At 38.5% G+C, this 27,563-nt stretch overlaps 1 protein-coding gene across 4 annotated transcripts; it reads right to left on the bottom strand.

Annotated features, from left to right (window-relative positions):
- Positions 1 to 164: 164 nt before the first annotated feature.
- LOC121598405 lies at positions 165 to 22,781 on the bottom strand. Of its 4 annotated transcripts, none has more exons than XM_041925203.1 (7): positions 21,646 to 22,781; positions 8,715 to 9,508; positions 8,476 to 8,602; positions 3,983 to 4,103; positions 3,436 to 3,512; positions 2,094 to 2,475; positions 165 to 1,831 (listed from the first exon to the last, which is right to left on the bottom strand). In XM_041925203.1, exons 2-7 carry the CDS (start codon positions 9,285 to 9,287, stop codon positions 340 to 342), a joined length of 2,772 nt encoding a protein of 923 aa, XP_041781137.1. In that variant the 5' UTR covers positions 9,288 to 9,508; positions 21,646 to 22,781; the 3' UTR covers positions 165 to 339. The 4 variants fall into 4 exon arrangements, with proteins under 4 accessions (XP_041781137.1, XP_041781140.1, XP_041781139.1 ...); XM_041925206.1 differs by having other exon boundaries at positions 22,444 to 22,781; XM_041925205.1 differs by lacking the exon at positions 21,646 to 22,781 and adding an exon at positions 10,335 to 11,180.
- Between the last annotated feature and the right edge of the window lie 4,782 nt (positions 22,782 to 27,563).

The raw sequence follows: 27,563 nt of genomic DNA, 5'->3' as shown, positions 1-27,563 counted from the left end.
ATTTAATTCTTTTTTCTCACCTAAATGAAAGAATACCCAAGAACGAATCGTAAACGATAGATAGGAAGAAGCAAACAACACTCGAACCCGGGCATTGGGGACTTTAAGAAATTCAAATGTAAAACAAATCGAAAATGTAAACTAAAACATCACACTATTGTGAGTCCGGAATTCGCGAACGACGACGCACGATCCTGGTGATTTTCAATTGCAAATTGCACGTACATAACATTGAGTCGCAGCTCGTGCGTCTCACCGCCTTCTTTCACTACACTATCTATACACAGTCATTCTAGCACTATGTGCCTACCACTTGACGTCTTTCCGAGTTACTTCGCTTCAATAATATTCCTCACATATTTCCGATAGTATACGTTTGAGGCTGTCGAGCCCGCGGAGGAACCCACTGTCCGGACCGTGGTGCACCTTAACATTTGCACTGCTACATAACGATGCACCGCCGTTCTTAATTTCGAACGTCGTGTGCGCGAAATCAATCATTCGTACATCCGCCAACGTTCCTCCTGAGGAACCCGGACCCGTACTGCTGCCTGCAACTCCTCCCAATGAACCAGACTTAGATTTAGAGCTTAGTTTCCGGCGCAATGGAACTAAACTTGGGCCATCGCTGGGCCTACTGCTAGGGATAATGCTGTTAGCACCAACGGGACCAACAGATCCGCCGGAGCAGCAACTATCCTTACCACGCAATCGTTTGGAGCTGTTCCCTGCCAGCAGTTTCTGTCTCATCAGTTGACGTTCCTCCTCATCGTCCACTTCGCCCTCCTCCTCATCGTCATCGTCCACCTCTTCATCTTCGTGATATCCGGCGTCAGAGTTGTCATGCTGTCCTTCCTCGAAATTGCTTCCAAGATCCACAACGCTGCTCCCATCATCAGTCCTATCGATCCTTGCACCGTTGTTTTCTCTCGTCTTGTTTCCAATCGGTGCGCTATTATTATTGCTAATATTGCTGCTCTGCTCAACGAGTTTGCTGTGGCCGAACTTAATACTGGTACTAAAGTCCACAACTCCGGAACTTGCCGTGCTGTGGTGCCTTCCCTCAATTCGGTCGCATACACCATCGCCACCGAAGCTATCTTCAAATTCGGACCCAGCTTCTGGTTGAACTGCAGAGGAACTTTGCAGATGGTTCGGTACCACAAACGATGAAGCATAATCATCGCTGCTGCTATTACTATTGCTGCTGTAGTTCATCCACGAATCCATAGAGTGTGGACTGGAACTGGTGAGGGTTTGTGCCGCGCCCGCAACCCCTGACGGCATTGGAATGGCATCGCTTGGCGAGGTCGAACCATCGTCCGTTGGTCCACCGGGATAGATCGTTTCTTCCGATATCGGAACAAAGGGCACGATTTTTGTTTCGGATGCATGAGCATCTCGCGAGCAGGCGGTACTATCGATTCGCCTTTCCCGGTTGTTATCATCGTCCGTTACAACGCTGCGGAAATGATGCTCGGTGAAAATGCTCCTTTGTGTGCTATCATCATCACGAGCAGCTATCGCCGGTGGTGGCCGCATCGGGATGGAGGTTGCTGTAGTGGTGAGTGTGGTAGCCTTGGTTGCCGCGGCCATTGCTGCTATTGCGGTGGCCATGGACGTTGATGTACGGCGTTTATTTACAGATGAGGTGATGTTTGACGGTATCGGGGATTCCTCGTTAGAAGAGGACAACAGGTACTGCTCAATCGAGCTGTTTGAAGCGTCCGCATCATAGCAGCATGAGTTTGATTCCGTTTCAAGCAAATGATAGTCACCGGCATTTGGCACCGGAACCTCTTCGTAACCTTCGTAAACGATTAGAAGGGAGCTGCGAAGAAAAAGTCGAAAAAATACAAATTTATACTTGAATTATTCGTCTGCGTATTTAAAGTTGCTTTTGACGTTCAACTACAATTACAATTTAACAAGTTGTTATCACAACAAGTTAACAATCCTCTAGCAAATGGTGAATCAAAATTCGTATCCAATTTTTTTTAGCATTTTTGGGTTTATGCCTGTAGTGTACAATAAATAAATTCAATTTTTTTTATTCCTATTCTGAACAAAAGAACGCACGCGTATATACTTACCACGAGTAGAAGCGATAGCTCGATTGTTTCTCGATAACACGACGCAACTGTTCCAACTTGCCAAGCACCTTTGCAATGACCTTGGTCCGTAACCGGTATCCGTTGTGGAAAAAGTTATGAAGCGCTCCTTTGAAACCGTCTTCAGTAAGTTCACGACCCCAGTACTTGTCTCGTTTCATGTAATGATCAAGATTTGCCTGGTAAACCTGCATACCGCACAGCCTGACGCCAAGCGATGCGGATGTGCTAGCCGCACATTTGGCCATCTGCTTGCTTCGTTTTTCCGCTGATGCGTCATCACCATGTTGTCGTGTGCCCATTTTGAGATCCAGTATACATGGGTTCCGGTAAGCGGATGTTATGTTTTCCAGCATTAAAAAATCTGTTCCCATTGGAATCATGATAGCAAATGAAAAGAAAAAGAGAAAAAAGCAGAACGTTGCGATTAGACCGATTTATTGCTGCAAAACAGCGCCGCAGGGCACACAAAGCCGGTCGTAGAAGGCAACGATGACAGCCAACGATGACAGCAAAGCTAAATAAAATCGAAGTGAGATTTTCATGACGATGACGGTGATGATGACAGTGTTCTTGTTGATGACTCGTGCTACCTGAAAAATTTGAACAATGGGGGGATTCTGTCTGTTGTTTGATCTAATTTTATTCAAAGGAAATGCACCATATCTCTACGAAACAATTGATGATCGACGAAAAAAACAAAAACACGTCTTTGAATTCCTTATCGCAAACACACAATTCTCAGATGGTTTTGTGGATTGTTACAACCTGCATTGGTGACAACCTAAGTAAAATAACGTTTTTTTAATAAACATATTTTACCATGGAAATAAAACCATGAGATGGGTTTGATAGTTCTCGCTTGAACGTAGACGTGAAATTCTCTACCGTGTTTCAATGTGCTGTTGCAATGATTTGTATTTCTGCACACCACAGATATGATTAAACAAAAAGCACAACTGAAGTAAATAACATTATCAGTTTCACATCAAATAGATTGACATGATCTTATCTGCATAATGTTTAACTTAAAAAGCTCCAGAAAGCTGTTTTGATATACGGTTATGGGGAATTACTATGCAAAACCATATGTATAAAATCTAAATGAATGGATGTCCTTTGTTTTGATGCCTTGTTTCTAATACGTATGGCAATTCATCATAAAGAACGTAAAATGATGATTTGCGTTTTGATGTAAAAGGGCAAAAAGCAATGAAAACCAATAACATGGTAAGATGCACTGCATCTTCCCCACATCGCTTTACGCGATTAAAAATCTTCTATGCTTGATTTTGATGCACTTTTGGGCGAATGCTATACTAACATTGTTTATTAGAGTTGTCTATCTGTGCAATACTTTTTAACACTTCGGAAGGTATTCCATTTTTATGTATTTTCATCCTGCAAGTAGAGAAGTAGAGAAAAAACCGTGATTAGAACTGGACTTTACTTGAGACGTACAATTAGGGTATGATTGGCGAATGAACCTCTGCTTTTCATGTTCTTAAGCAATCGTACAGACGCATAACTACACTTTTATCAACGGCCGTCGCATGGAAGGTTTGATTCTTCGGATATGCAAAACCCCCAAACAAGGCTGGGTAGAAAACATGTTCTGACGCACACCAATCAACTAATTGGCAGCAAACGAACCATAAAGATAGCTAAAAACCTCGGATCTATTGGATCGCACAGACCTTTTTCGTACCCATTAGAGTGTAAATGCGAGGTAGAACCATAACATTTGCCGCTAATTGCCGCTTTCAATATGACAGCATCATACGCAGAATTCGCTATCTGAAAGCAAGGCTCTAGCTAAAAAGCATTCAAATGAGGAGAGTTTGAGTAAATTAATTCCTTTCTCTACTAACCGTAACACTTCTTCGCGCTTCCTTTTTGATGCTGCAGTCTTTCGAACAGGGTCGTCACGGAAGCTAGGTGAATAACGTTTCTCCAGTTTAGAACCTCCCATAGTAGTTGCTTGCATCACACCTGTAAAGAAAAATAAATCACAAAATAATCATTCATTAAGCTTGCCATTGAAAAAAAGCAATCGAAAATTGAAATTGTTTGCTGCAGTGCGAAACGTTTAATGTTTGGAACAAAAAAGCATTGTATTTATTGTTTTATATGTTTCGTAACAATTGATATGTTTTTTTAAGTAACACAATTAAAAACATCAATGATATCTGAATGCATTTAAAATTCCAACCAAAGCATGACATGGAGACGCCCGGTGATGTATTGCACATATTGAAAACTATACATTGCACCCCTCAAAACGAGAACCATTTTTAACCATTTGCAAAAATTTGGAATAGCAAGCAACAACAAATGCGTTTCTGGTACATTTTTTATGCAAGTGAGTTTTGACACTAGATAAGACTAAAACAATGTAGCTATTTGCATGTAGAAGAAGTATCTTATAGGTGTAAGTTGCTGAATTGTACGGTAAAGGTATATTTGTATGTACAGTAGGTGACCGCTAACTGGATGTGTTTTAACTGGAGTGCTTTTTAACTGGAGGTTCGCTAACTGTGAGTGATTCTCAGTTAACGAACACTTAAACGTCAAAACATGAAACATCCGGAATCTCACGACGAGAAATTTGTCGCAAATGTGCATTTTTCAAACAAATTTAGGGTCTTTTGCCTACGTTTGCTATTAATTTATGTTATTACACGAATTAATATACTTTATATCAACATAAATAAAAAAAAAGTTTGGTATGTTTATTCCAGTCAACGCCAATCAAAACAATCAATCCATAGAAACGTCACTCCAGTTAGCGAACATTGTTCGTGAACTGGAGCTTGTTTACCTCTCAGTTAGCGGTCACCTACTGTAATACATGCGTACGTATTATGTACTGTATGTAATATTGATATCAATCTATTACATGTAATTTTGTGTAACTTACTTTTGCAAAAAAAAACAAAAAAACCATCGCTATTAAATGTAATTTAAACAAAACTTAAAATGAATGGTTATTTTCCCTCCATCTCTTCACGGATTTTTAGATTAAATAAGACAGTAATCAGTAATAGCATTTGGTGGACCAGTCTATTGTACAGTCGCGCTACCTTTTGCAAGAACTCGTCTGGCGTTCGATTCCCATCCTATCTAATAGCAAGGACAACACTAGTGACGTGATAAAATAAATAGTTACGTAGTACAAATAAAGTTACGTATGGGCATGAGTTTTCTTTACTGGAAACGCAATATTTTATGATGTTGCAGCATGAAATCGTAAGAAGCACAACAGTAGCAATAAGATCTGCGTGTGAGGGTTGATGCGTATAACCATTCTTATGACCTCATTCTGTATCTATACTGTTGTTGTGAACAACGAAAGGAGTTTCGCTACAACGCCATTTACCCGCACACATTATTTTCTAATACTTAGTTGTGCGTTTAACGTTTTTGGTGATTTTTTAAAATAATTTTAAGTTATTTCTAATGTCGCTCGTCATTTAAAGTCGAATTTAATTAATTATAAGTTGTTCTTATACTTATATTAACTTCTAAAACACCTCGCTTGTTGCTTACTTTGATAGTTTTTTGGTTATTTTAATTGAACATATCTGGTAATAAAATGATCCGGTTATCGAAATAATAACAGATGCTATAGAGCACGAACGATAAGTGACGAACCATCAGAATGGTAAAAGCATTTTATCCAGCCTTAAGAGCAACATCAATTTGCATTTGTCTTAAAATAAAGCAGGAAAAATATAGTGTTCCAAGTCAATCAAAACGACTTGATTTGCAATAATAATATAATATCCATAAGCCATGCCCATGCCTGCTGTATTATAATTCACGAACATAGTCATGTTTTTAGGTCCAGTGACACATGGGCAAAAAGAATGTGTGTTTCGTTTGCTGTCAGTATGTGTAGACGTTTAAGATGCTCTATCGATTTACAAACCCTACGCTGCGCTAAAGAGGAAACACTCCAACGTTCCCTAAACCTTGTCAAGTGCAGAAGACTTGCTAAGGGGCAAATACACACTCACAAAAAATCAACTATCGACGCTATAATAAGAATATTTTTTGCCACTACACGCTACGTCCTCCACAGCTCTTAGCTATGTCGGGTCCAAACTGATGGATGGACTCGGATAAAAACTGTGCCAATGAATTTCTCTTCCATTCAGAGGTGATGCGTACCCCAGTGCTAACGGTTTGAGTTGAATTAGCTATGGAATTTAAAGTATTTTTATCGAATCTGATCCTCTTCGACCGTGCTCTATCCCATCTGATTTTTTTTCAGTAATGGGGCCAATTTATTACCAGATGTGTTTAATTAAAATAATTGAAAATACTAGCAAAGTAATTAAGTAAGGAACAAGATGTTTGTGATGGTATAATATTTAGAAGAACAACATCATGTAAACAGGATGCATGGTAGTTCGTGGTAATACGCGATACGTCGGAAAGAGTGAATACTTTTGATCAACTTATTCCCAACTGTTATCGAAGGATCTGTTAACCTTCGTTTCTATGACCAAAAATACACCCTCATCTTTATGACCACCTACCCGGGTAGGTATTACATTTTATAAGGGAATTTGTATTGTTATTGGTAAAAAATGTCTTATTAAACTTATTCTATTCAGCTATAATAACAATATTTCTTTTTATGTTATAAATTTATGATGTATAGCTTTTTTAGTTACGTAAATTACATACACAACAATTAGTTCAACTGACACTAATAGACCACCATGTCTTCCCGACTGTCGGGGCAATCATTTCAATCTATAAGACTTTAGAAGAATATTAAAAGCTAGAAAACTTTTGGAATAGATTCTATAAATATAACTACATGCATTGCTATACATATCATTACAAAATTAACGACTAACCGAATCCAAAATCCTTTATTGTATGTATTACCTACACGGGTAGGTGATTACAGAAGTAAGGGATAAAAGTTGATTTTATTTTTTAAAGCACATTTAAAAAATCGAAAAATTCTAATTTTTTTCCGCTCTAAAACATGTTACTCTAGGCATTCTTTTTTATCGATTCGCTAATCTATTAAAAAATTATCATAAAAAGAATAAGCAAAACATACCCGGGTAGGTGGTTATATAAATGAAGGTTAAATGCCAGTGCATCGATGAAATACACATAGATACACACATGAATGTTATGTGTATATTTAATCAAAAATATGCACATCACTGACAAGATATGTCAATTAAGTTTTAATCCGATGATTTAAAACTATAAAACGAAAAAAAATTAGTAGAATGACCAATGCTATTGGACGTCCGCTGTTACCAGGAGAAAAGCAATAATTTTAGCGTATAGTCTACCCCACCAAAATTATACCACGCGAGAGCTGGTGCTGGATGGCTGGAGAGGGAGAGACTGCTTCGAAAGCAACGGAATGCTCATTTATCGGCGACTGTGACGCCTTAACCATTACTAATAGCCACACTAATGAAGCACACCAGTGAGGGCACACTTCTGAGTGTTCGAGATGCACGGTCAATATGTTTCTGTTGTCAACCGATCGTACATTGTAGGAAAATTCCACTAAACGGAAACCGAAATGGAAAAGTTACATTCTGTATCTATACTATACCATCACATCTCAAGAGCTTCGCATTCATTAATTAAATACTAAGTGTAGAAGAAAATCAAATAAGACCGATAAGAAGTTTATTTCACCAATGTTATCTTATAGTCAACTATTTTAGATTCCCATACGATCATAAAAGTATCATCGAAGAGCCTATGAATGCAAGTCAATTATTAACTCACACTAACACACAAAAAAAAAAAAATAAACTCACATAAAAATAATAATTACAAAAATAGGAGATATAGTGTGTTGTAGCATGTTCTTTCTCACTATTCTAAAAAAGGCTATCATGTCCAAATCAATTCTTTGAATGTTATTGAAAATTAAACAACAACAAAACAAAAGATTTAAAAATAATCACTCTTTTTCTTTTCCATTAACCTTTCCAGTGCACTGCACAAGCTGGTCTAGCGCTGAACGCTGTACTTCATAGAGGCCACATACATTTAAGGAAAACAATCTCTCCCAAGGAATGAAAACACGTTTCAAATTTCAAGCTAAAGCAAGGATCTACGAGCAGAGTGAAAAACTGATCAATTCTTTAGATTTTCTGCTGGTAGCCTTGTTCACTTTACTTTATTTTTGCTATGAAAGACACGCGATGTCGACTTTCACATTCCGGGACGGCGCCAGCCAGTGGACACAAGTGAATATTAACGATTATAAAAATAGCACGCCACTCCTCAACAAGCGAGCATTCAACGAAGCAAAGAAAAATCAGAAAGATGATCCTGATCACCAATCAAAAATGAATCATACACTCACCTCTGTACTTTGGAACGAACTGCTGTATATCGCTGGGAATGTTTTGATAGAACTCAAGTTCTCGAAGGTTAAGGGGTTTAATCACAGTGCTCTGGTTTAGCAACAAAAGCCTCGTGTGACCGCCAACCTGCAAAAATGAATGATAAATGCATTGTGAGATATTTGCACCCAAATAAGTCGAAATATGTCGCTTTCCATCTAACATGATCTCCGTCTTTTACTAATCTTTACTAACTTACCTGATTATTGAGAGGATATAATGCGATTTCGTCCTCATCGCTTTCGACATCGTGGTGCGTGTGTTGTTGCTGCTGGTGCTTTTGCTGTTGGTGATGAAAGTGTAAGGTATGCTGTTTTGGCAGCTGTTCCTGCTCATGATGATGTCCAGATCCGGTGCGCAGTAGTTGTTGTTGAAAGCCACCGTTGGTGACCTTGACGTTGTTTTGTCGAACATCAACCTGCTGAGCACGTTGCTGCTGCTGGACTTCTTTCAAGTAGGTAGAGATATTCTCACTCTTCGTTACATTGAAACTACCGCCAGCATTCGATCGTTCATAGCGATGGGACTGGTGCTGCGGCGACTGCAAATGCTGCTGTTGAAGATGTTGGGTAACATTGTTGTACTGTACAGATCGCGACTGCTGAAGTTGTTGTTCATGATGCTGCTGTGTCTGCTGTTGCTGCTGCTGCTGCTGATGCTGCTGGCTACTGGTATGGTTGTGGAAATTGAGTTGCTGCAAATTTGTAGGGACATGTTGCGCCGTAGTACGTTCAATATCTCCCATGCCCCAATCACCCAGAAAATATACCATACCCCTATATCGCAAATCGTATTCTTGGTCGGTGGATGCTATTACCGCCGCCGTATTTCTAACAGGTGGATCGATTTTGCGAGGGATGCTAGTAACAACGCTCAGCCTACTATCAACTAGATAGTTTACTTGAACAGCCAACTTGATCAATTGTATTTCGGCTATAAGGGATTACTATGTTGTGTATTTGTTATTGTTATTGATACTGTTTGGATCAAAAGCTGCGAAAGAAAACAAATGGACAAACAATTAGCTATTTTTCACATTAAATTTAATGTGTCGAAACAAATGAATTATTGTGCTAAACAAATCTTTTGAAACACTCAAGAAAGCAAGGCTTGCGATGAAACATTGACTTTTTAAATCAAATTATAGTACTGCACGTAGCACGTAGCATAATCTTAAAATGATTGTAATAAACGCTCTAGAATAAAGGTTAATATAATTATCTTCACCTTTATAGCACACCGCCACGATGTTTAACAAATTCTGTGTATAGTCTCTGATCGATTGTCTGGCTCTTGGCCAATAAACAGTGAACTATCTCCTATTGCAATCTATCCACGCTCCACAACTATTCCCTTATTACTGACACCGAGGACAAAAAAGAATGCAACAACCTCTTTCATCGCCAACGTTTCACACGTGGATGATCCAAACAATAAATAGTTAGATAAGAACAAGCGGCTGGGTAATTAATGACGATCGCTTCTGACAATGAAAACAAAACGAAGAATGTCTCACTGTCACAACAATATAAACTTTGAGGACGTTTGAATCATCACAGAACGTCCTATAAATACGATGCAGGTGGTAGGCAAGGCAAATGGTACAATCGACACTTGAAACATAAGCCTCACTTATGTGCCTGTACAGCACATTTAGCTACCACCAGGAATTAGATGGCTGCGAGCATCTTTTGGCCACTATTTAGCTTTCGATGAACCCGGACCCGGCAGCAACGAATTTTAAACCAACACGACACACTTGCAAACGGCGTGATAAAAGCATCCCCTAATGCATTTGCGTACATCAGTCAGCACTTACGTAAGTTTGTCGTATGTTGCATTCGATTCGTAATCCGAACCCGTTCAAACTACAGCGATGGCGACGAACGACCCTACCCTTTGACATTACACTCACTGGCACGCACACAGCCGACACTATCGAAAACTCAATGCACCACTCGCGGACGACACTAAATTCGTTTAGCTGGGAGCGCTTCCAAGATGCCGATGACCCGCGTTCTAAGTGTCCGCCGCTTCGTTATACCTTTGTTCAAGAATCCACAGTAAGAAGTTTTGCTCCAAGCACGATCGTTTTAATTCAGGATTGAGTAGCATTAAGCGCTTTGCATCTTAACCTCAGACAACATCACCGAACTCATCATACTAACATGCTGATACGGACTGATCGGGAGACTCGACTAGCTGCACCCTAGAGTCGATCACATGCGCCGTCTCGATCTGAGGGAGCGTGGCTTTGTTAAATCTCTCTACTCGCTCCTGCCATGCCGGTACAGTTTTCTTTATCCGACAAGAAATCTATCTCACCGTCAGGGCACCGAGAGCGGGAGTAGATCACCACCGTGTGGTGGACATTTGGTTTAGGTTTGGTGGTTGATGATTAAAATTGGATCACAAAACACACACACATATACACATTTGTGTCACAGCTGTCCACAACGTAGTGAATCCCTAGCATCGTACACGGTACTATTTTGGGATTTCTCCACAACACGCTGCCAATGGGCTGAGCAAGAGAGGCCGGTGATCAAACATTTGCCACCGCCACAAGACTCTCAATACACGCGCACGTCCTTTTAGAGACCTGAGGACACACACGCCGCGTTTCAACAGCAGCCGCCACCTTCACCAACATCAAGTCAACGAAAGTGTCATCGATGTCAACGACAGCGCTTAACGGTATATCTCGGGACTGTACGAAAGTGAAATAGCGTCGAAGACTCTCATTTGACGAATCAGATTTGCGGGAGACTAATTTCAAACAGCACGAGGTTGAATACGTTGCAAATACAGAGGACTGAGCACAGCACGGTAGAGTCCAGAGCACACGGAGCAAAGCCAACACGTGTCGCGAGACGGTTTCAATCGCTAGATTAACAAAGAAACCGGCTCCTAGACGTTGGTTGCGGAAGTTGATTGTTACTCACTCGCGGGAGGTTCAAGGATGATTCGGGGTGTCGCTTTGAACCGTTAGATGGCATATAAATGTAAAACGAAGACGTTACCACCGTCTGGTCCCACCAGAAATTCAATTACGGAGTCTCAGTACAGTCAAAGCTGTGTCCAAAACTACATCTAGACAGTACACTGTAATGGTGTTCACCGATAAGAAGGTCCGCCATGTAGCTACATGTTATGTTTTGAAACTTCATTCTCCTCTCTCCTTTGTTGAATTATCTTCCACCGCACATGCGTGTCTCAGTTCCACCACCGCTGTGCGGCACCCATACATACACAGCCATAAGCGTACAGAAGTTCTCATTGTATCGCACCATATGCCCACCGTTCGACTTAAATCAGCTGATCGGTCGAGCCACCTACGGTTGCGTTCACAGTAAAAACACATCATCAGCAAGTCAGTCTATGTTCATCATGACAACGAAGGTAAGCGATCAAAACAAACATAGACAGCAATGCGCCACTGCCCAGAAGACCCGTCAGACCAACTGTACGAACACGAGACGTTTGCATGACACGAAAAGGTGGTGGGAAATGGGTGGGAGAACCGGATCGGGTACACAGTACGACCCGCCAGCTAATCGTCATCATGATTGGCGCGACCGGAAAGGTAGTAAATGTGCGCACGAGGTACCGCGTGCGAATCACACTTGCATGTAAGCGGCTAGCTTCCTTATAATGCGACGTTATTAGGTGGTTAGCACTGATAATGATTCAAAGATGAAGAGGGGATTCTGAGACAGGAGTGCTGATGCAAAAAAAAAACTTGTAAAACTAACAACCGTTAGAGTGCTGTTTCAAGAGGCAATGGTTTTTTTCCTCTTTTACATTCCAATCTGAACAAATGTATACATACGATAAATGATACAATTAGTAAAACATATTATTAAAACACGAAAGTTTAAGTACATAAAGTTTTGTTGGAATTCGGAAAAACTGTCTGAAATTGACAACTAATCTGAACATCACAAGAATGTAGAAATAGACGATCACATGTTTTACACAAAGATTAAAATAGAAATTACAAAAACAACAACAATAATGTTATTGAAATTTCGAATATTGTCTTATTAGTCACGTAATCAATATTATGACGTATCAGATAATTTCATACTTGGCGATTTATTTTTAAACTATTCAACAATATAACCCGGTCAACAAGAAGTGTGATTCATTCAAGCAGTATTAAATCCTCTCGATGTGGCAGCGAGCTTGGTTGGATTGAACCGATTAAAGGTTTCTCGAGCACGCATATTGTTCGAGCACAATTCGTGTTCGTGCACTAAACATAAGAAGAAAAATAAATTAAAATAGAACGCATCTGACAAAGCAGTCCCCGCGGTTTGCAAATGACACACACAGTTGTTCTTAGTTGCCAAGGAAATCCCAGGACGTTACTATTCGATCGAATGTGGCACTTTGTTAGCATCCTGTATTGTTGGAGAATACAGTAAATGTGTCTGTCTAACTAAAATTGTTTATATTTCACACAATAAAACAAATTAGAGTACTACATATAACTTTTGTTCGAGAATGCCTAAATCTAAGATGAATAAAACTTTACATACTCCATCTAAGTTTGCAAAGTTATTTTACCAACATTATTCTCTTTGTTTCCGATTGAAGGATTTTACTTGTATCCTTTTTAAAATTTTCTTAATTATCAAATTGAAAAGAATATTGTACTTAGTCGCTCTTCTCAGATCGTTTCTGTGTTCAGAACATTGTCTTTTTTAACCTTGCTACATTTTTATTGCATTTTTGTCGTATATTCATAATTACCACCATAAATTCAGGAAACCGTTCATGGAGATTCTGATACTGTGTTTAACTTTTAAGTTTCACGTTTATGCCAAGCGTTGCATATGGTGCCGCGTCCATTCATTAATAGAACGAATTTTAAATACATTTTTAAGAGTTCATAGTAGCAAAGCATAGTAGAATGTAGCAAGCATAGTTTCAAGCATAGTAGAAAGAGTGTTGGGGGCGGTTCCGTGGTACAGTCGTAAACTCGAACGACTCAATAACATGCCCGTCATGGACGGCATGACGTTCAATCCTAGAATGGACCGTCCCCCCGTAGCAAGGATTGACTATCCGGTTGCGTGGTAATGAATTAAGTCTTGAAAGCCTGTATAGGCAGCCCGGCATGTCCGTGTAGGACGTTACGCCAAATAGAAGAAGAAGAAGAAAAAGTGTATCGTGTAATGGTGTATAAGCGTCAGGATTAAGTACGGCTATATAATGATCATTTGTAACAACTTCATCAATACCATAACTATAAAGATCCACGGAAGAATAATAAAAATTAAGATTTTTTTAAGCCTGCATGAACATCCAGCGTAAACTAAAACTTAAGAATTGACACACTTAAAGTGAGCTCAACATTTTTTATTTTATTTGTAAAGGTTGTGCTGAAGGGCTATATAAAAACAAAAACAAAAAATATCACATTATAAAAATTCATGCAAATCCATGTATCAATGACAATCCTTATAATTAATAGCTAAGCTATAGTTTACCAAAGCAGCTTACATACGGAGTGTATACTTGTGTAGAAGTTTAAAGTTTTTTTTTTTAAATTGTGTTAACTAAAATTGTAGTTCTATTTAGGATGCTTAATCAAATTTGTTCTTTTCCTTCGAGCTTGACGTCACTCTCACAAGAAACAAGAGTGGGACAAACAAAAAAGAGGCGAATGAATGCCTATCAGAAATTTTGGCGACATAATTGCACTTGGCAGATATCCAACTATTCATTTATAGGCATTTCTAACAGCCAAGTTCTTTTTTTATTCATTGGATGATATCTACCCGGCCAGGGGCTAACTGCATGTAATTTTATTAAAATACTAACCGAAGATTTTAAATTTGGTACATATCCAAAACAGGTCTACTGCAGACATCCTTCCCTTGGATAAAAACTTTTAAAATGGTGCGATATGAACAGCTGATTTAGGACCAGAAACTATTTTAATATAAAATAGCCGCGATCATCTTACCAAAATGTTATTGCGGAATAAAAAACGAAATGTAAAAAAAAAAAACATTTTTACACAAGGTCTTTTGTATGACCGCAATGCAATTTTAAATAATAACGATTAGGCCGGTCTGGTGGCACAGTCGTCAACTCGTACGACTTAACAACATGTCCGTCATGGGTTCAAGCCCCGATTATACCGTGCCCCCATATGGTAAGGGCTGACTATCATGCTATGGTAACAATAAGTCAAAGAAAGCCAAGCTCACTCCACCAGCAGTGCGTACAGGCAGGCCTTGACCGCCAACGGTTGTTTTGCCAAAGAAGAAGAAGAAGAAGAAGAAGAACGTTGAATGTACAGTGAACCCTCTCTTATTTGAGAGGCGATGGGACTGTCGAATAAGAGGGCTTTTCAAATTAGAGAGGTTAAAAGTGAATGAAAGGTCCATACAAACAAGAAAGAGACAGAACATTTAGTATGCAGCCTTAACTGTTGCTATAGGAAACTTTGCATACAATTGCCAATTTGAGCATACATCATTCAATAACCATGGCAACACCATACACATATAAGGGGGACACTGATTTCAGAGGTTTTCCAAATTAGAGGAACAAAAATGTACTGGAAATCAAGGGACTGTGCAAAATGTTCAAATAAGAGAGGTTTTTCAAATTGGAGAGGTGTCAAATAAGAGAGGGTTCACTGTATTAGACATACATTACTGTATATTCGATAAGCCGGGTAAAGTGAGTCGATTCCTATTCGGATCGTTATGGATTCAGATCGTCTATTCGGTGTTCTAGGGCAGAGGTTTCCAGCCTGTGGCCCGTGGCTCTAACAGACGTAGTCCGCAAAAGAATTTATATTAAAAAAAGAAAAGCTAATAATTATACGTATCGTGAAATTTTCCCTCACAATCAAGATTAAATTTGCAACAGGCACATATTGAACAAAATTTAAATATATTTTTGATTAAAAACAATAAACTGAGTCTGTAAAATGTATTCCCTCAATAGATATAGGCCGCGACAAATGTATTTTCAAAGCCAAATGATCCGCGATCCTAAAAGGCTTGGGGAGCACTGTTCTATGGGGTGTGTATAAATTTACGATCCCTGTATATGCCCTGTATATTGCATGACTTAATTTTTTTTTACTTCGTATATAGTAACTTTCTAAAATTACTAAATTTACATTGTTATTCCCATTTGTTGCGTATTTAGTGTCGTAAACTTCTTCGGATTTATTGTGAGTTCTCGAACCCGTTCAATGTCAAGTTCTTTGCGGAAATATGACCTTCCGTGCAAACTAAGCGTAATTAGATTATGGGCAATGACCGGGAAAACAGGATACATATTAGTGTCAACATTAGTTTAGAGACTTGCTTAGAAACACGCGGAAAACAACAACCGGCCACCAACGTAATCGTTTCTGTGGACCTACTCATCTTTTTGTTTAAGGTACATAGGGGTTACAGTAAACAGAACTCGCCATGTTTAGTGAGGTTTAGTGCTGATGTTATTATTGTTGAGTTGGAAGATAACAAACAACAACTGTGTTTGTGCGTGTCAAAATCGTCTTAAATCAGATTACCACTTTATTTTGAAGTCATTCATTTGCTGGTTTCTGAGAGTTATTTTTATCTTGTTCTGTCTTCTTATTTTTGCCTTAATATATTGTTTTTCTTTTAACATACAGCCACTATGAAGCCGGTCCCATGGTACAGTCGTCAACTCGCATGACTTAACAACATGCTCGTGGTGGGTTCAAGCTTAAAATGGACCGTGTCCCCATACGTAGCCAAGCCTACTGGTGGTACAGGCAGGCCTCGATCGACAACGGTTGTTGTGCCAAAGAAAAAGAAGAAGATTGGTGCTGTAGTCAATCAGTGGGGGGGGGAGAAGGTCCTTTCATTGGGTGGTTCAGTTCATTGGAAATTTGACGTTTTGGAAGGTCGTGGAAAGTTTGTATCGACTTTCGGTTATATAATTACCGAAAATCTAAATTGTTAAACATTAATATTAGAATAACTGTCGCTGTTCTTTTCTTTGTATGTAATTTAACGTGGTATGAAATACACGAAACTGAATCAGACAAATTAAAATTCTATATTCTTCTACATGCTCAAAAATACTACTCTTGACCTTGAAAATACATACGTAAATGACACTTCAATCGAACTGATTTGGTTGGATCTAGTTCGACTGGAAGGCATAACAATATTTGTACATAGCATGTGATATTCATGACAATTTCGCTATTTATTGATCGATGTACCGTTCAACATTGATGTTATTCATGCTGATTTACGCACGATTTCGGCCCAATTGCGCACCGGTTTTTATTCCGGCAGAGTTAGTCAAACAGAACAAGAGAAACAGCACAATCATCATCTGTACAATCAATGTTTGTGAAAAAAAATCATCCTAATAGATATTTTACTTCTTATGATGTAATTGAAACAGTACGTTGACCAAAACACAAAAAATTACATTCTTATGAAATTTAGGATTTTTCTCGGTCTCGTTGTCTGTATTCACACGGCGTTTATGCAATAATAACTTTTTTGATGCTTATCTAGCAACAAATAAAAAAAACCTTCGGAAAAGATTAGCACACGGAAGATATATGAACGGAACCATGAAAGTAGGACAATAATCAGCTGATATGCCGAATGACTTGGCCTAAACACATACACACAGAATACAGGCCTACATTAAAAAAATCCTACTACAACATAAAAATATTGTAAGTTCTGTAAGTATTTTAGGTACATTTGTGATTATGAGGTAATGTTCATTGTAACAGCATGTTCTTTCAATAAATTGATTTGCAATAAATTAATATTGAACTGATATTTTTATTTTAGACAATAGAATCGTGTCTTGTAAGCTATGCTTCATCAAGGTCTAAAATAGGTGGTCTTGCATTTCTTACGCAGACGTAAAAAAACATTAATTTGTTTAATTATCATTAAAAAAAACTTATTTTCAAATATAAATGTGTATTTTAACTATACCATTTATATATTTTTTATATATAGCAGCTCCAAACGCTGTGTAATATTTATTTTCAAGTTAAATAGAATGTCGTTGTCGGGGCTTAATTATTGCTAATAATATTCGTATAGCGGTTGTAGTGCTGGCTAACTGATTAAGCAAGCAGTATTATTCTGGATAATACATTCTATTTTAACAATTGAATTATTGTAATTGTTCCATTCCACATCAAACAATCGTGTTTTATTAACACACCATACGGTAAAACAAGTCCAAAACACAAACTCGTCGAACACACAGATATCAGTTCACATACATATCAACAGTAGGAATAGGCTGGTCCTTTTATCTACTCTTCCTACCCCCAAAACAAAACAAAAACAAGCTATTTCTACTGTTGGGCATGTTGTCTTATCACTCAGACAAGCACGAACTTCATTTTGTTCTTAGTTGTTGCAACAACTGTAGTCAGTTTCGGCCTCGCTTATGCTTGAGTCTGTGGATATGTTGCGGCATTATTTGTTTATTGACAACACATTCCAAATTTCTATTTTTTTTTTTGTTATTCCGATTCAAAACAACATCACGTTAACGTCATTGAGAATTAGTCAGAGGTCATATCTTTAATATTCTGTACTTCAACAAGATAATTCAAATTAATTGCAAATTACTTTTAAAACTACAAAAATGCATTATGTATAAAATTTCTCCGTTTATCTTGCATCGTTGATATAATTATTTAAATACTTTTATATACTTATATGATGGCAAAGTGTTTTTGTCATAACAAAGACATTAACGTATGGCTTCATGCTACATGGTGTCCTGCAATAAACGAGTTATATCATAAAAAGAATTACCGTTACACAAATAGGTTCGAAGGGTAAAGGTCACTTGCAGAAACGTTATTCTCGTGCCATATAAACAAACATCAACATTAGTGTAAAATAAATAAATGTTCTGCAAATTTATGAGATTAGCTAGTATAAAACCCTTGATTTTTTACCATTACTCATCAAGATTTAATTGGTTTTGATATTTCGGAGAGTGAAAAAAACATAATCTATTTATCGATCGATCTAAAAAGGAATCTCAAATATTAGATTATTGGTTTGATTCATACAATGAAAAGTGCTGCAACAAATGAAACTAACATCAAAAGTATATGATAACAGCACTGCTATTAGAATGCTGGATTGGTTAGGGCTCATTTATTAAATGATGTCGCAGCATATGTTACGCCTTTGCGTATGTATTTTAAAAATAGGAGGTAATTTATTTTTACTCCTTCAATACCATTCCTCCAAATTACCAGCATTTACAGGGTTTTCCATTCCAATTAACAACTGTCCACAGTCAACTAGCAATCCTCGATTTGAAAAACACGATTGTCTACCACTTACAAACAAGTCAAGCCGTTTTTGGTACACTGTCCATTTCAATTTCACAATTGTCGTCTTCGAAAACACACGTCAGATGCGGCACGGGTTGTTTTGGTTTTGGCTGGAACGTGTATCACTTGAAGTTGGGAAAGCTGAGCAACATGGACATGTTAGGCAGTTTTATCTATATTTTAATTTTTAATACAATGCAAAAATTTGTACATTAATCAGTGCTTTTACTGGTAGCAAATGAAAAAAAAATTACAACGTCCCAAAATAACTTAAAAACTGTAACGCTCCAATAATAACTAAAACCAAATGATAAAACTGCTTAGCATGTCCATATTGCTCAACTTTTCCATATTCTCATATTCAATCAAGACCTGTTTACAGCATGGTTCAATTCTTATACACAAGTGATACACGTTCCAGCCAAAACCAAAACAACCCGTGCCGCATCTGACGTGTGTTTTCGAAGACGACAATTGTGAAATTGAAATGGACAGTGTACCAAAAACGGCTTGACTTGTTTGTAAGTGGTAGACAATCGTGTTTTTCAAATCGAGGATTGCTAGTTGACTGTGGACAGTTGTTAATTGGAATGGAAAACCCTGTATATAGAACAAAGCTCACGCATACTCATAACCTCGTCTGTATGACGAAAGTAAATTCACTTCGTCTTAGACTTCGGACGCAAAATTTTAAAACCTGGCGTCTTTAAAAGCGAAACCAAAACAAACTAAAAAAAACTTCACGGGTCGATTGCTAAACACACATACTAGCTTTGTTTACGGGAGGGTGTAACTGTTTGACGCTTTCGTCATAGTTCAAACTTGGGAAGAAAACATACGACCTTTATATTTATACACACGATGCAAAACAACAGTTATGCAACAATATTGGTTGGCCACATGTGCGTTGCCTGTGTAAGTCGGTATAGTTCCGCATACATGATTAGAATATACATCGTGCCGAAAGCTAATGCACTTTAACTTTATTTACATATACTTCTAATCTATTGCTGCATACATTGCTTTATTCTTTATAATTTTACCCAATATGCCATAATTTCTGACGAGAGTTGAAAGCTAGCATCATGAGGTCTAAAAACATGAATAGTTTTTTGTAGGAAAGTAAATTCAAGTCGAATATCTTTCCTCGATGAAAAACACATTCCAATCTCTTGGTGCTGCTGCTATTGCTCCAAACAACTATCATTTGAAACGATATCAAGGCAAGATCTGTTACCATGCACTGATAATTCAGCGCACCGGGCAAAAACAGACAAAGGCAGTAGTCGTAGTGACGTCATCGTTGGTTGGTATAAAAAGCTAATATTATTGTGCGCCCAACAAGACGAAGCGACACATAGCAAAAGATAACGCATGCCTTATAATGTGATTCGGTCGCTTCGGACAGACGGCGGAGGAGCTTATCATTCTGCCGGCGTACACCACCGATTTCTTGATTTGGCTGGAATTTAAGGCATACGATCTAACTTCTCGAACATGCATACTATCAAAGGACCGAAAGACAATATGATATAACAATAGACCTTTTGTTTATTTATTTTCTGAGAAGGTGTCCCTATTGGCCGTTTTCTTTGAAACACATTTGATGTTGATTGAGTTTATTTTATGCCAGAAATAGTATGCAACACATTTATTCGGTTCATTTGTGCTACCAAATCCTTATGCGGGAAGTAATTTTTTAAAGTGTGGGAATTTATTTTTTTATACGCCAAGGATAGACTAAAAAAATAAAACATATTTTCTATCTCTTTAACATCAATGATACTTGCAAATAGTAATACATAACGTGTCTGAGGAGTTACAATGAGAATTATGTGATATTTGTTCCTTGAGAATTTACATTTCCTTGAGAATTACAGAACGTTTCAGTTTGCTTCTTAATGCACAAATAAAAAAAAAACGTTGTTCATCGTAGAAACTGGATCAAAATGTATAAAAACTGGACAATCTGTCTCTATCTACATAATCATATGCGATAAGATCCTAATTGAATAAGATGATAATAAAAATAAAGAATAATTCACTTTTTCACTCTTCGAAATGACTCTTACACACAATTCCTCACTTCCGGATCATGAATCACCGTTTGTTGGTAGACTAGAATTACTATATCGCGCAAATGGTGGGAAAACAATATGGCAAATAATACAGACGAGAGGAGATCCCCGCAATTAAATGTCGGTTTCCCCCAGTGCCAATCACATAATGCTTGGCGACCTTATGCTTTGCAGTGTGAAAGTGAAAACTCTACTGTGTCTGGGGATTGGGAAGTTTTGGTCAGAGTGGACGAACAGTGATGGTAAGGAGAAGTAGTCTCTTTTGTGCATACGTTGTGGCTGTTTCATAGATTATCTTTGCTACCTTGTCGTTCAGCTATGTTCTACAGCAATATCAAAGAATGGAAACTCTTTACAATACTGCTGCTGCGCATGCCCATAGACATTGCACTAGCATGTATTGCCAGTACCAATACCAACACGGAATAGAGTGATCGATGAAAATATTTGAGTTGTACTGTACTGCTGTGACGGAATGTTTTGAAGCTGCGGTCAAAATCATGACCTAAGTTCAACACTCGGATTTGAACAGGCCAATGTTTTACTCTCGATTAAACTATTTGTTTTTGCAAATTTTTTTATAATGAACATGGATTTCTTTCCATGCTGATTAAATTGGAAAGAGCAAAGTATAATAGAACGATTTTAATATAAAACGAAAATGCTGTCGAAAGAAGTTCAAAAAGCAAGATGATTGAACTAACCTTCTAGAGATGCAATCAATATCCGGTTTTGACTCTGACGGTGCCCGTTACGAAAACCGCCCAACTGTAACTCCAAGCGCAACTTAAGTGCCGATCAGCTGGTTGCTTCCCAAGCACTTTTATCTCATTTATAAATATATAAATAAACGTTTCTTGTCTCGCGTCAGTGTATTGCTTCTTTGCACCTTCGTGCTAGATTTACTCCACCACACTAGCACTGTAACTCTTTCACACGCCTATAACCCTCTTCTCAGGCTCGGGTAACAGTTGCCGATAGTATCGTCGAAGTTAAACTTAAACCACAACTAGCAGCTACTGGACGAACCATATTTTTCCTCGCTCACTCCGTTAGCGAACTAAACATTGCACGGCAAACATTTTACCAATTGGTACATGGGAATATCAGAGCTCAAAGCCAAACTGCGTGAATGTATTGAACATAATATATGTATATATATTTGCATACGATAAATGGTGCACACAATTCTCACACTTTCCACTGTTAAATGTATGCCCGTGTTGGGTAAACTAGTTGTTATTTATGGTTGAGGATGGTAGCAAAAATGAAAACAAAAATCACACTGCTGGAAACGCTAATCGATCGCTCAAACGTCACATAGTAGAATAACTGGCAGCACGGCCCTTCTTCTTTACACCACTACCACTATACCAGCCAAATGCGATTCACACATGCACACACGCACACACTTGCACTTTTGCACTTTTCAGTCCACACGACGATTGATTACGAGCCTTGTCGGAGAAGTTTAAGCACTTAGCAAGGGAAAAAATGATTACCTAAATCCACAAATCAGTTGATTGTATCTCACTCGACCGCAGTCCACACAACCCGATCGCAGCTGGTGTGTTATGTGCCCTGCTAATCGATGCTGCTCGTCGTCACCAGCCTACCAGCTTCACTTTTTCACAATGGCTGTCTGTGAAAAATGGATCAATGCAAATCGGACCCTGTCCGTGCGGATGGTGCCACTCAGGGTAACAATTTCGAAGGGTTTCGAATGCACTTTGAAAGGTTTACAGTAATTCGGGGAACAGTTTTCCTGGTGTAATTTGTAGATTTCTTTTGTAATTTGTGAAGAAAGTTCGACACACATCCGTCTGCCAAGGCTTCTAGAAAAAAATTGAGGTATGTCATCCAGATGGATAAAATGAAAGGCAACTCCATTTAGCACTTTTTGACATTACTTATCAAATCCGTGCTAAATTGTCATTTGGTTTATAATTCCCAGTGGCACGGATTAACAGCCCATTTAGCAATCAAATTCGAAAAACAAATTCGAGCATTCTGCGAGCTCCCCGCTTAACATTGCGAGGTTTCGAGTGGTATCTTATACTCGAATTTGGTAAAAAAAAAATCGATAATCTTTATATTACATTTATGAAATTTGTTAGTTTTTTTGTTTGTTTGTTTATTGGGTTAATTTGTCCACCATTTTTGGTTAAACAAATATTAAGGGTAACTTACATACTACTTACTGCCTTACATGATTGATCGGTCTTAAGGAAAGGAATCGAAAGAGGCTTGGATGTCAAGTAAGGAAAGGAGTGATCCCAAGCGCCACAGATTAAGCTTAAACGACTGGAAAATCAAATATCCATAGAAAAAAAAGCTCCATAGCTTCATTGGTTTGGTCAATAGATAGCATATTCCCAAATAGCCAGAATTGCTTAGGCAGCTCATTTTGGCACGCTAAAGATCGCTGCTCTAATTCGCCTTTTGCAGTAGTTAAACAGCATCAAAGTTCTGGGTGGGTTTTTCAAACAGCGCTTAAGCAGCTTCCTTATGCTAAGCTGCCGGGGATTATTTTTCTTTGTGTTTTATTTTCAAGTAAGCGTCATCGATGAAATAAATGTTGTGTCCGAGCAAATAAATCATAAAGACGGTATCGAAGTATTACACGGCACAAACAGAACGTTTTATATTTACAGATAAAACAATATACAATCACAGTAAAACAGGCCGCGTGCCCTGCCGAGAGCTCCTGCTCTATCGGCTGTTCCACACACTCTGATCGTGCGGTGCTTATGGATGCGCCGGAGTGTGCGTGCGCACACTGGTATCCTCCCTGGGACTCCACCATCGACAGGACGACTGTCGCGGTGAGAACAGGGGTTGCCTATCATCCACAACAATAAACAACTGGATTTGTTTTGCTTGTGTACATGTGTATATTTTTCAATCCTTAATATTCATGAATTATACAAAATGTCACACAATTTACTGTACAATCACAATCACTTCACTCAATATTCCTCCTTAAATTAACTTAACTAGCTTGGACAGCAGCAAGTCAATCATCTCGACGGCACCAGTCTTTGACACTTCGACCTCGTACCGATGTCATGCATTAAAAAGCTATAAAGTTCCACCAAGTTCGGTACACACTCTTAACAAGCCTTAAGGTTCTATCATGAACCCTACACATAGTGCTAATCAGCTGCAAAGTTCCAAAGAGTACCATGTGCCTGTTAAAAAGCTCCATAGTTCCGCAAAGTACCGTCTATCTCTTAATCAGCCACAAAGTACGACATCGGAACGATTTTTCGTTAAACATCCCCAAATCAGCTATAAAGTACGAGCTGGCTATTTGGGTTACAACTCATCATTATACAGGGTTTTCCAATTGAGTTTAGACTAGCAGCATACTTTTTTTGAATAGTCGCAATAGATTCTTGACTAGCATCCTCTATTTTTGATTATGAGCAATGGATTATTGACTAGGAGCAATTGATTTCAGCAGGTCCCTGCATGACAGTCTAAGAGCGTCGCGTTTATAACACCCGGTGTGACAGATCGACTTAAATAATTATCTGTGGATAATATTTAATTTCATCCGCTCTTTTGTTTAAATCATTTGTTTTACTGTTGTATATCATCCACAAAGTAAGATATATTTTATCTGATAGGTTTTCGGTGCTATTGTTTTGATTTTATGAATGCACAATACAACACAAAAGCACTTAACGGCTGAATTGAAATATGCAGTAGTGGATCCACAGACATAACCTAACCAAAAGCTAGATTGAGCAAGTTTTTCAGAGTGACCATATGTAGTTCTATCGATTTTCGATCGAATATCGGTTTACAATTCAGCATACTACACCTCAATTTTTCTAACTTAAAAACAAATATTTTTCTAAGTATTCACCGTGTTGCTACGGATGTAGCTTTCTATTTATTTTGAGTAGCTTGGTAGACGTTTTTAGAACTGGCTTTGTGTTTATATTTATTTGCGCAGTTTAAAAATTCGTCTGTCATTTCTAGCTCAATATTTGCTACTAACCGCGTTTCGCGATGGCGCCCTGTTCGTCGATCAGCTGTGCTACTTGACCCTATTTGACCTGCTCCCGAATTGGCCCTAATTACGGAGATCTGGTTGTCGCACAATCTAATCGTGTTGTCTCTCTTTGTGAATCTTGTACGCCATCTGCCGGGTATTTTGGATATTTGATCGAGTTGTCAAGTCAGCTTAATGTTTGTAAACATTACTGTTCCCTGTCCGATCACACGCGGTCGATATCGTGCCAACACACCGTTCAACCATAAAATTGGAATTTAATAAATTTTTCGAGCGAATAAAAAGTTGTTTTTACCGAAAATTACCGAATATGCTTTAAATTTTCTACCGATAACCTCTAAAAACAATCTGGTCACTCCGCGCCAGCGACCGGCCTGCTGAAATCAATTGCTCCTAGCCAAAAATCCATTGATCGTAATCAAAAATAGAGGATGCTAGTCAAGAATCTATTGCGACTATTCAAAAAAAGTATGCTGCTTGTCTAAACTCAATTGGAAAACACTGTATTCCCTACCCGCAAATTTCCGTTAAATGCCTTCTAATCGCCTTGTAATCGCCGTCGAATTGAAGGCGATCAGCAGTGCATTTAGCAGTAATTAAATGCCTTTGAAATATGTCAATGCAAAATTTCACTTTTAATTTGAAATTTGATATTGCAACTGTCAAAAGAAAACCTTACAAGCGTCTTCAGCACTGCACTGTTGTACTGTTCCCAGATATGAACGTGAGATTCGATAGCACGATTTACGTGTTATGTTCTCTTGCGTTAAGCTCTGAGCTATTTCACTTTATTAAAGATGGTCTGCATTACAGGGTTTTCCATTCCAATTAACAACTGTCCACAGTCAACTAGCAATCCTCGTTTTGAACAACACGATTGTCTACCACTTACAAACACACGTCAGATACGGCACGGGTTGTTTTGATTTTGGCTGGAACGTGTATCACTTGTACTTGTGTGTATCTAAACGACTGGAAAATGGAATATCCATAGAAAAAAAAAACGAAAGCTCCATAGCTACATTGGTTTGGTCAATAGATGGCGTATTACAATTCATCATTATATTGCTGTCATTTTCTTGCAATGTGTTTCGACAAGTTTCATCTTATAATGTCCTATATAGCCTTCTAACTTTCCGAGCAAATATCTATATGAATGATCGTGTGGTCAGATACGTGGACATCAACACCAATGACCATTATTCAAATCTCTCTTGCTTCAGTGCTGGTGGATTCCGTTGGAGTTTAGTATTTAAATAGTCGTATCGCCGTTCTAGTTCTAGCGATGCATAACTTCAATGCGAAACCATACAACAGTACTGTTGTGTTTGACACTTTTCCATTTGTTCATTACACTAATAAATGTACAATAATAAATAGAACATAAATGACACAAACAATACACTTTAAAATAACAAGTGCGGTGGCCGCGCATCAGCCGCACCGAGCGCCCCTGCCGAGAGCTCCTGCTCGATCGGCTCGCAAACAGGTGCGTTAGGTGCGCTCTGCACACACTCAGCGCGCATCGCTAAGTGCTTCGTGATAGTGTGCGTGAGCGCAGTGTCGATTCCTGGATGTCGACCAGCAGCAGCGCAACTGCTACGGCGAATCCAGGGCTCGGCCCGTCTATCCACAACAAGTACAGAGGAAATGAGAAAGTTCTCAAAGCTAGGAAAGCGTTTCACTGATTGGGTATCCGCTATCAGCTTTTTTGCTATTGCCCAAATAGCCAGAATTGCTTAAACAGCTCATTTTGGCACGCTAAAGATCGCTGCTCTAATTCGCCTTTTGCAGTAGATAAACAGCATCAAAGTTCTATGTGGGTCTTTCAAACAGCGCCTAAGCAGCTTCCTTATGCCACGATGCCAGGGATTATTTTTCTTTGTGTTTAATTTTCAAGCAAGCGTCATCGATGAAATAAACAACAAGATTTGTTTCGCTTAAACACATATGTATATTTTTAAATCTTTTGTATTGATGTATTACACAAAATTTTACACAATTTACTGATAATTCACAATCACTTCACTCAATATTCATTCTTCAATAAACGAATCTAACTTGTGCAGCAGCAATGAGATTATTGCCGGCGTCCGTCTTTGACACTTTGACAAGAGCCATCTCGTACCGATGTCATGCATTAAAAAGTTATACAGTTCCACCAAGTTCGGTACGCTTTCTTAACAAGCCTTCAAGTTCCACCATGAACCCTACACATAGTGCTAATCAGCCGTAAAGTTCCAAAGAGTACCATGTGCCTGTTAAAAAGCTCCATAGTTCCGCAAAGTACCGTCTATCTCTTAATCAGCCACAAAGTACGACATCGGAACGATTTTTCGTTAAACAGCCCTAAATCAGCTATAAAGTACGAGCTGGTTATTTGGGTTGGGCCCTTCACGATTCTAGTCAGTTTTTTTGTATGGAGTTTGACAGTTGGAGGCTGAAATCATGTAAACACTCTATACAAAACCACACAAAAAAACTAGCCTGCAATTTTCAGTCTAGATTATTCTAGCCTCAAAGCTAGAATTAGATTCGAGTACCTGCTCGAAAACACGGTGTTGTTTACATTTACCCCAAGGTGCATTAAAGAGATCA

This window comes from Anopheles merus, chromosome 3L, assembly GCF_017562075.2.
Source record: "Anopheles merus strain MAF chromosome 3L, AmerM5.1, whole genome shotgun sequence".
Lineage (NCBI taxonomy): Eukaryota > Metazoa > Arthropoda > Insecta > Diptera > Culicidae > Anopheles > Anopheles merus.
This window is presented reverse-complemented; position numbering and strand designations above follow the sequence as displayed.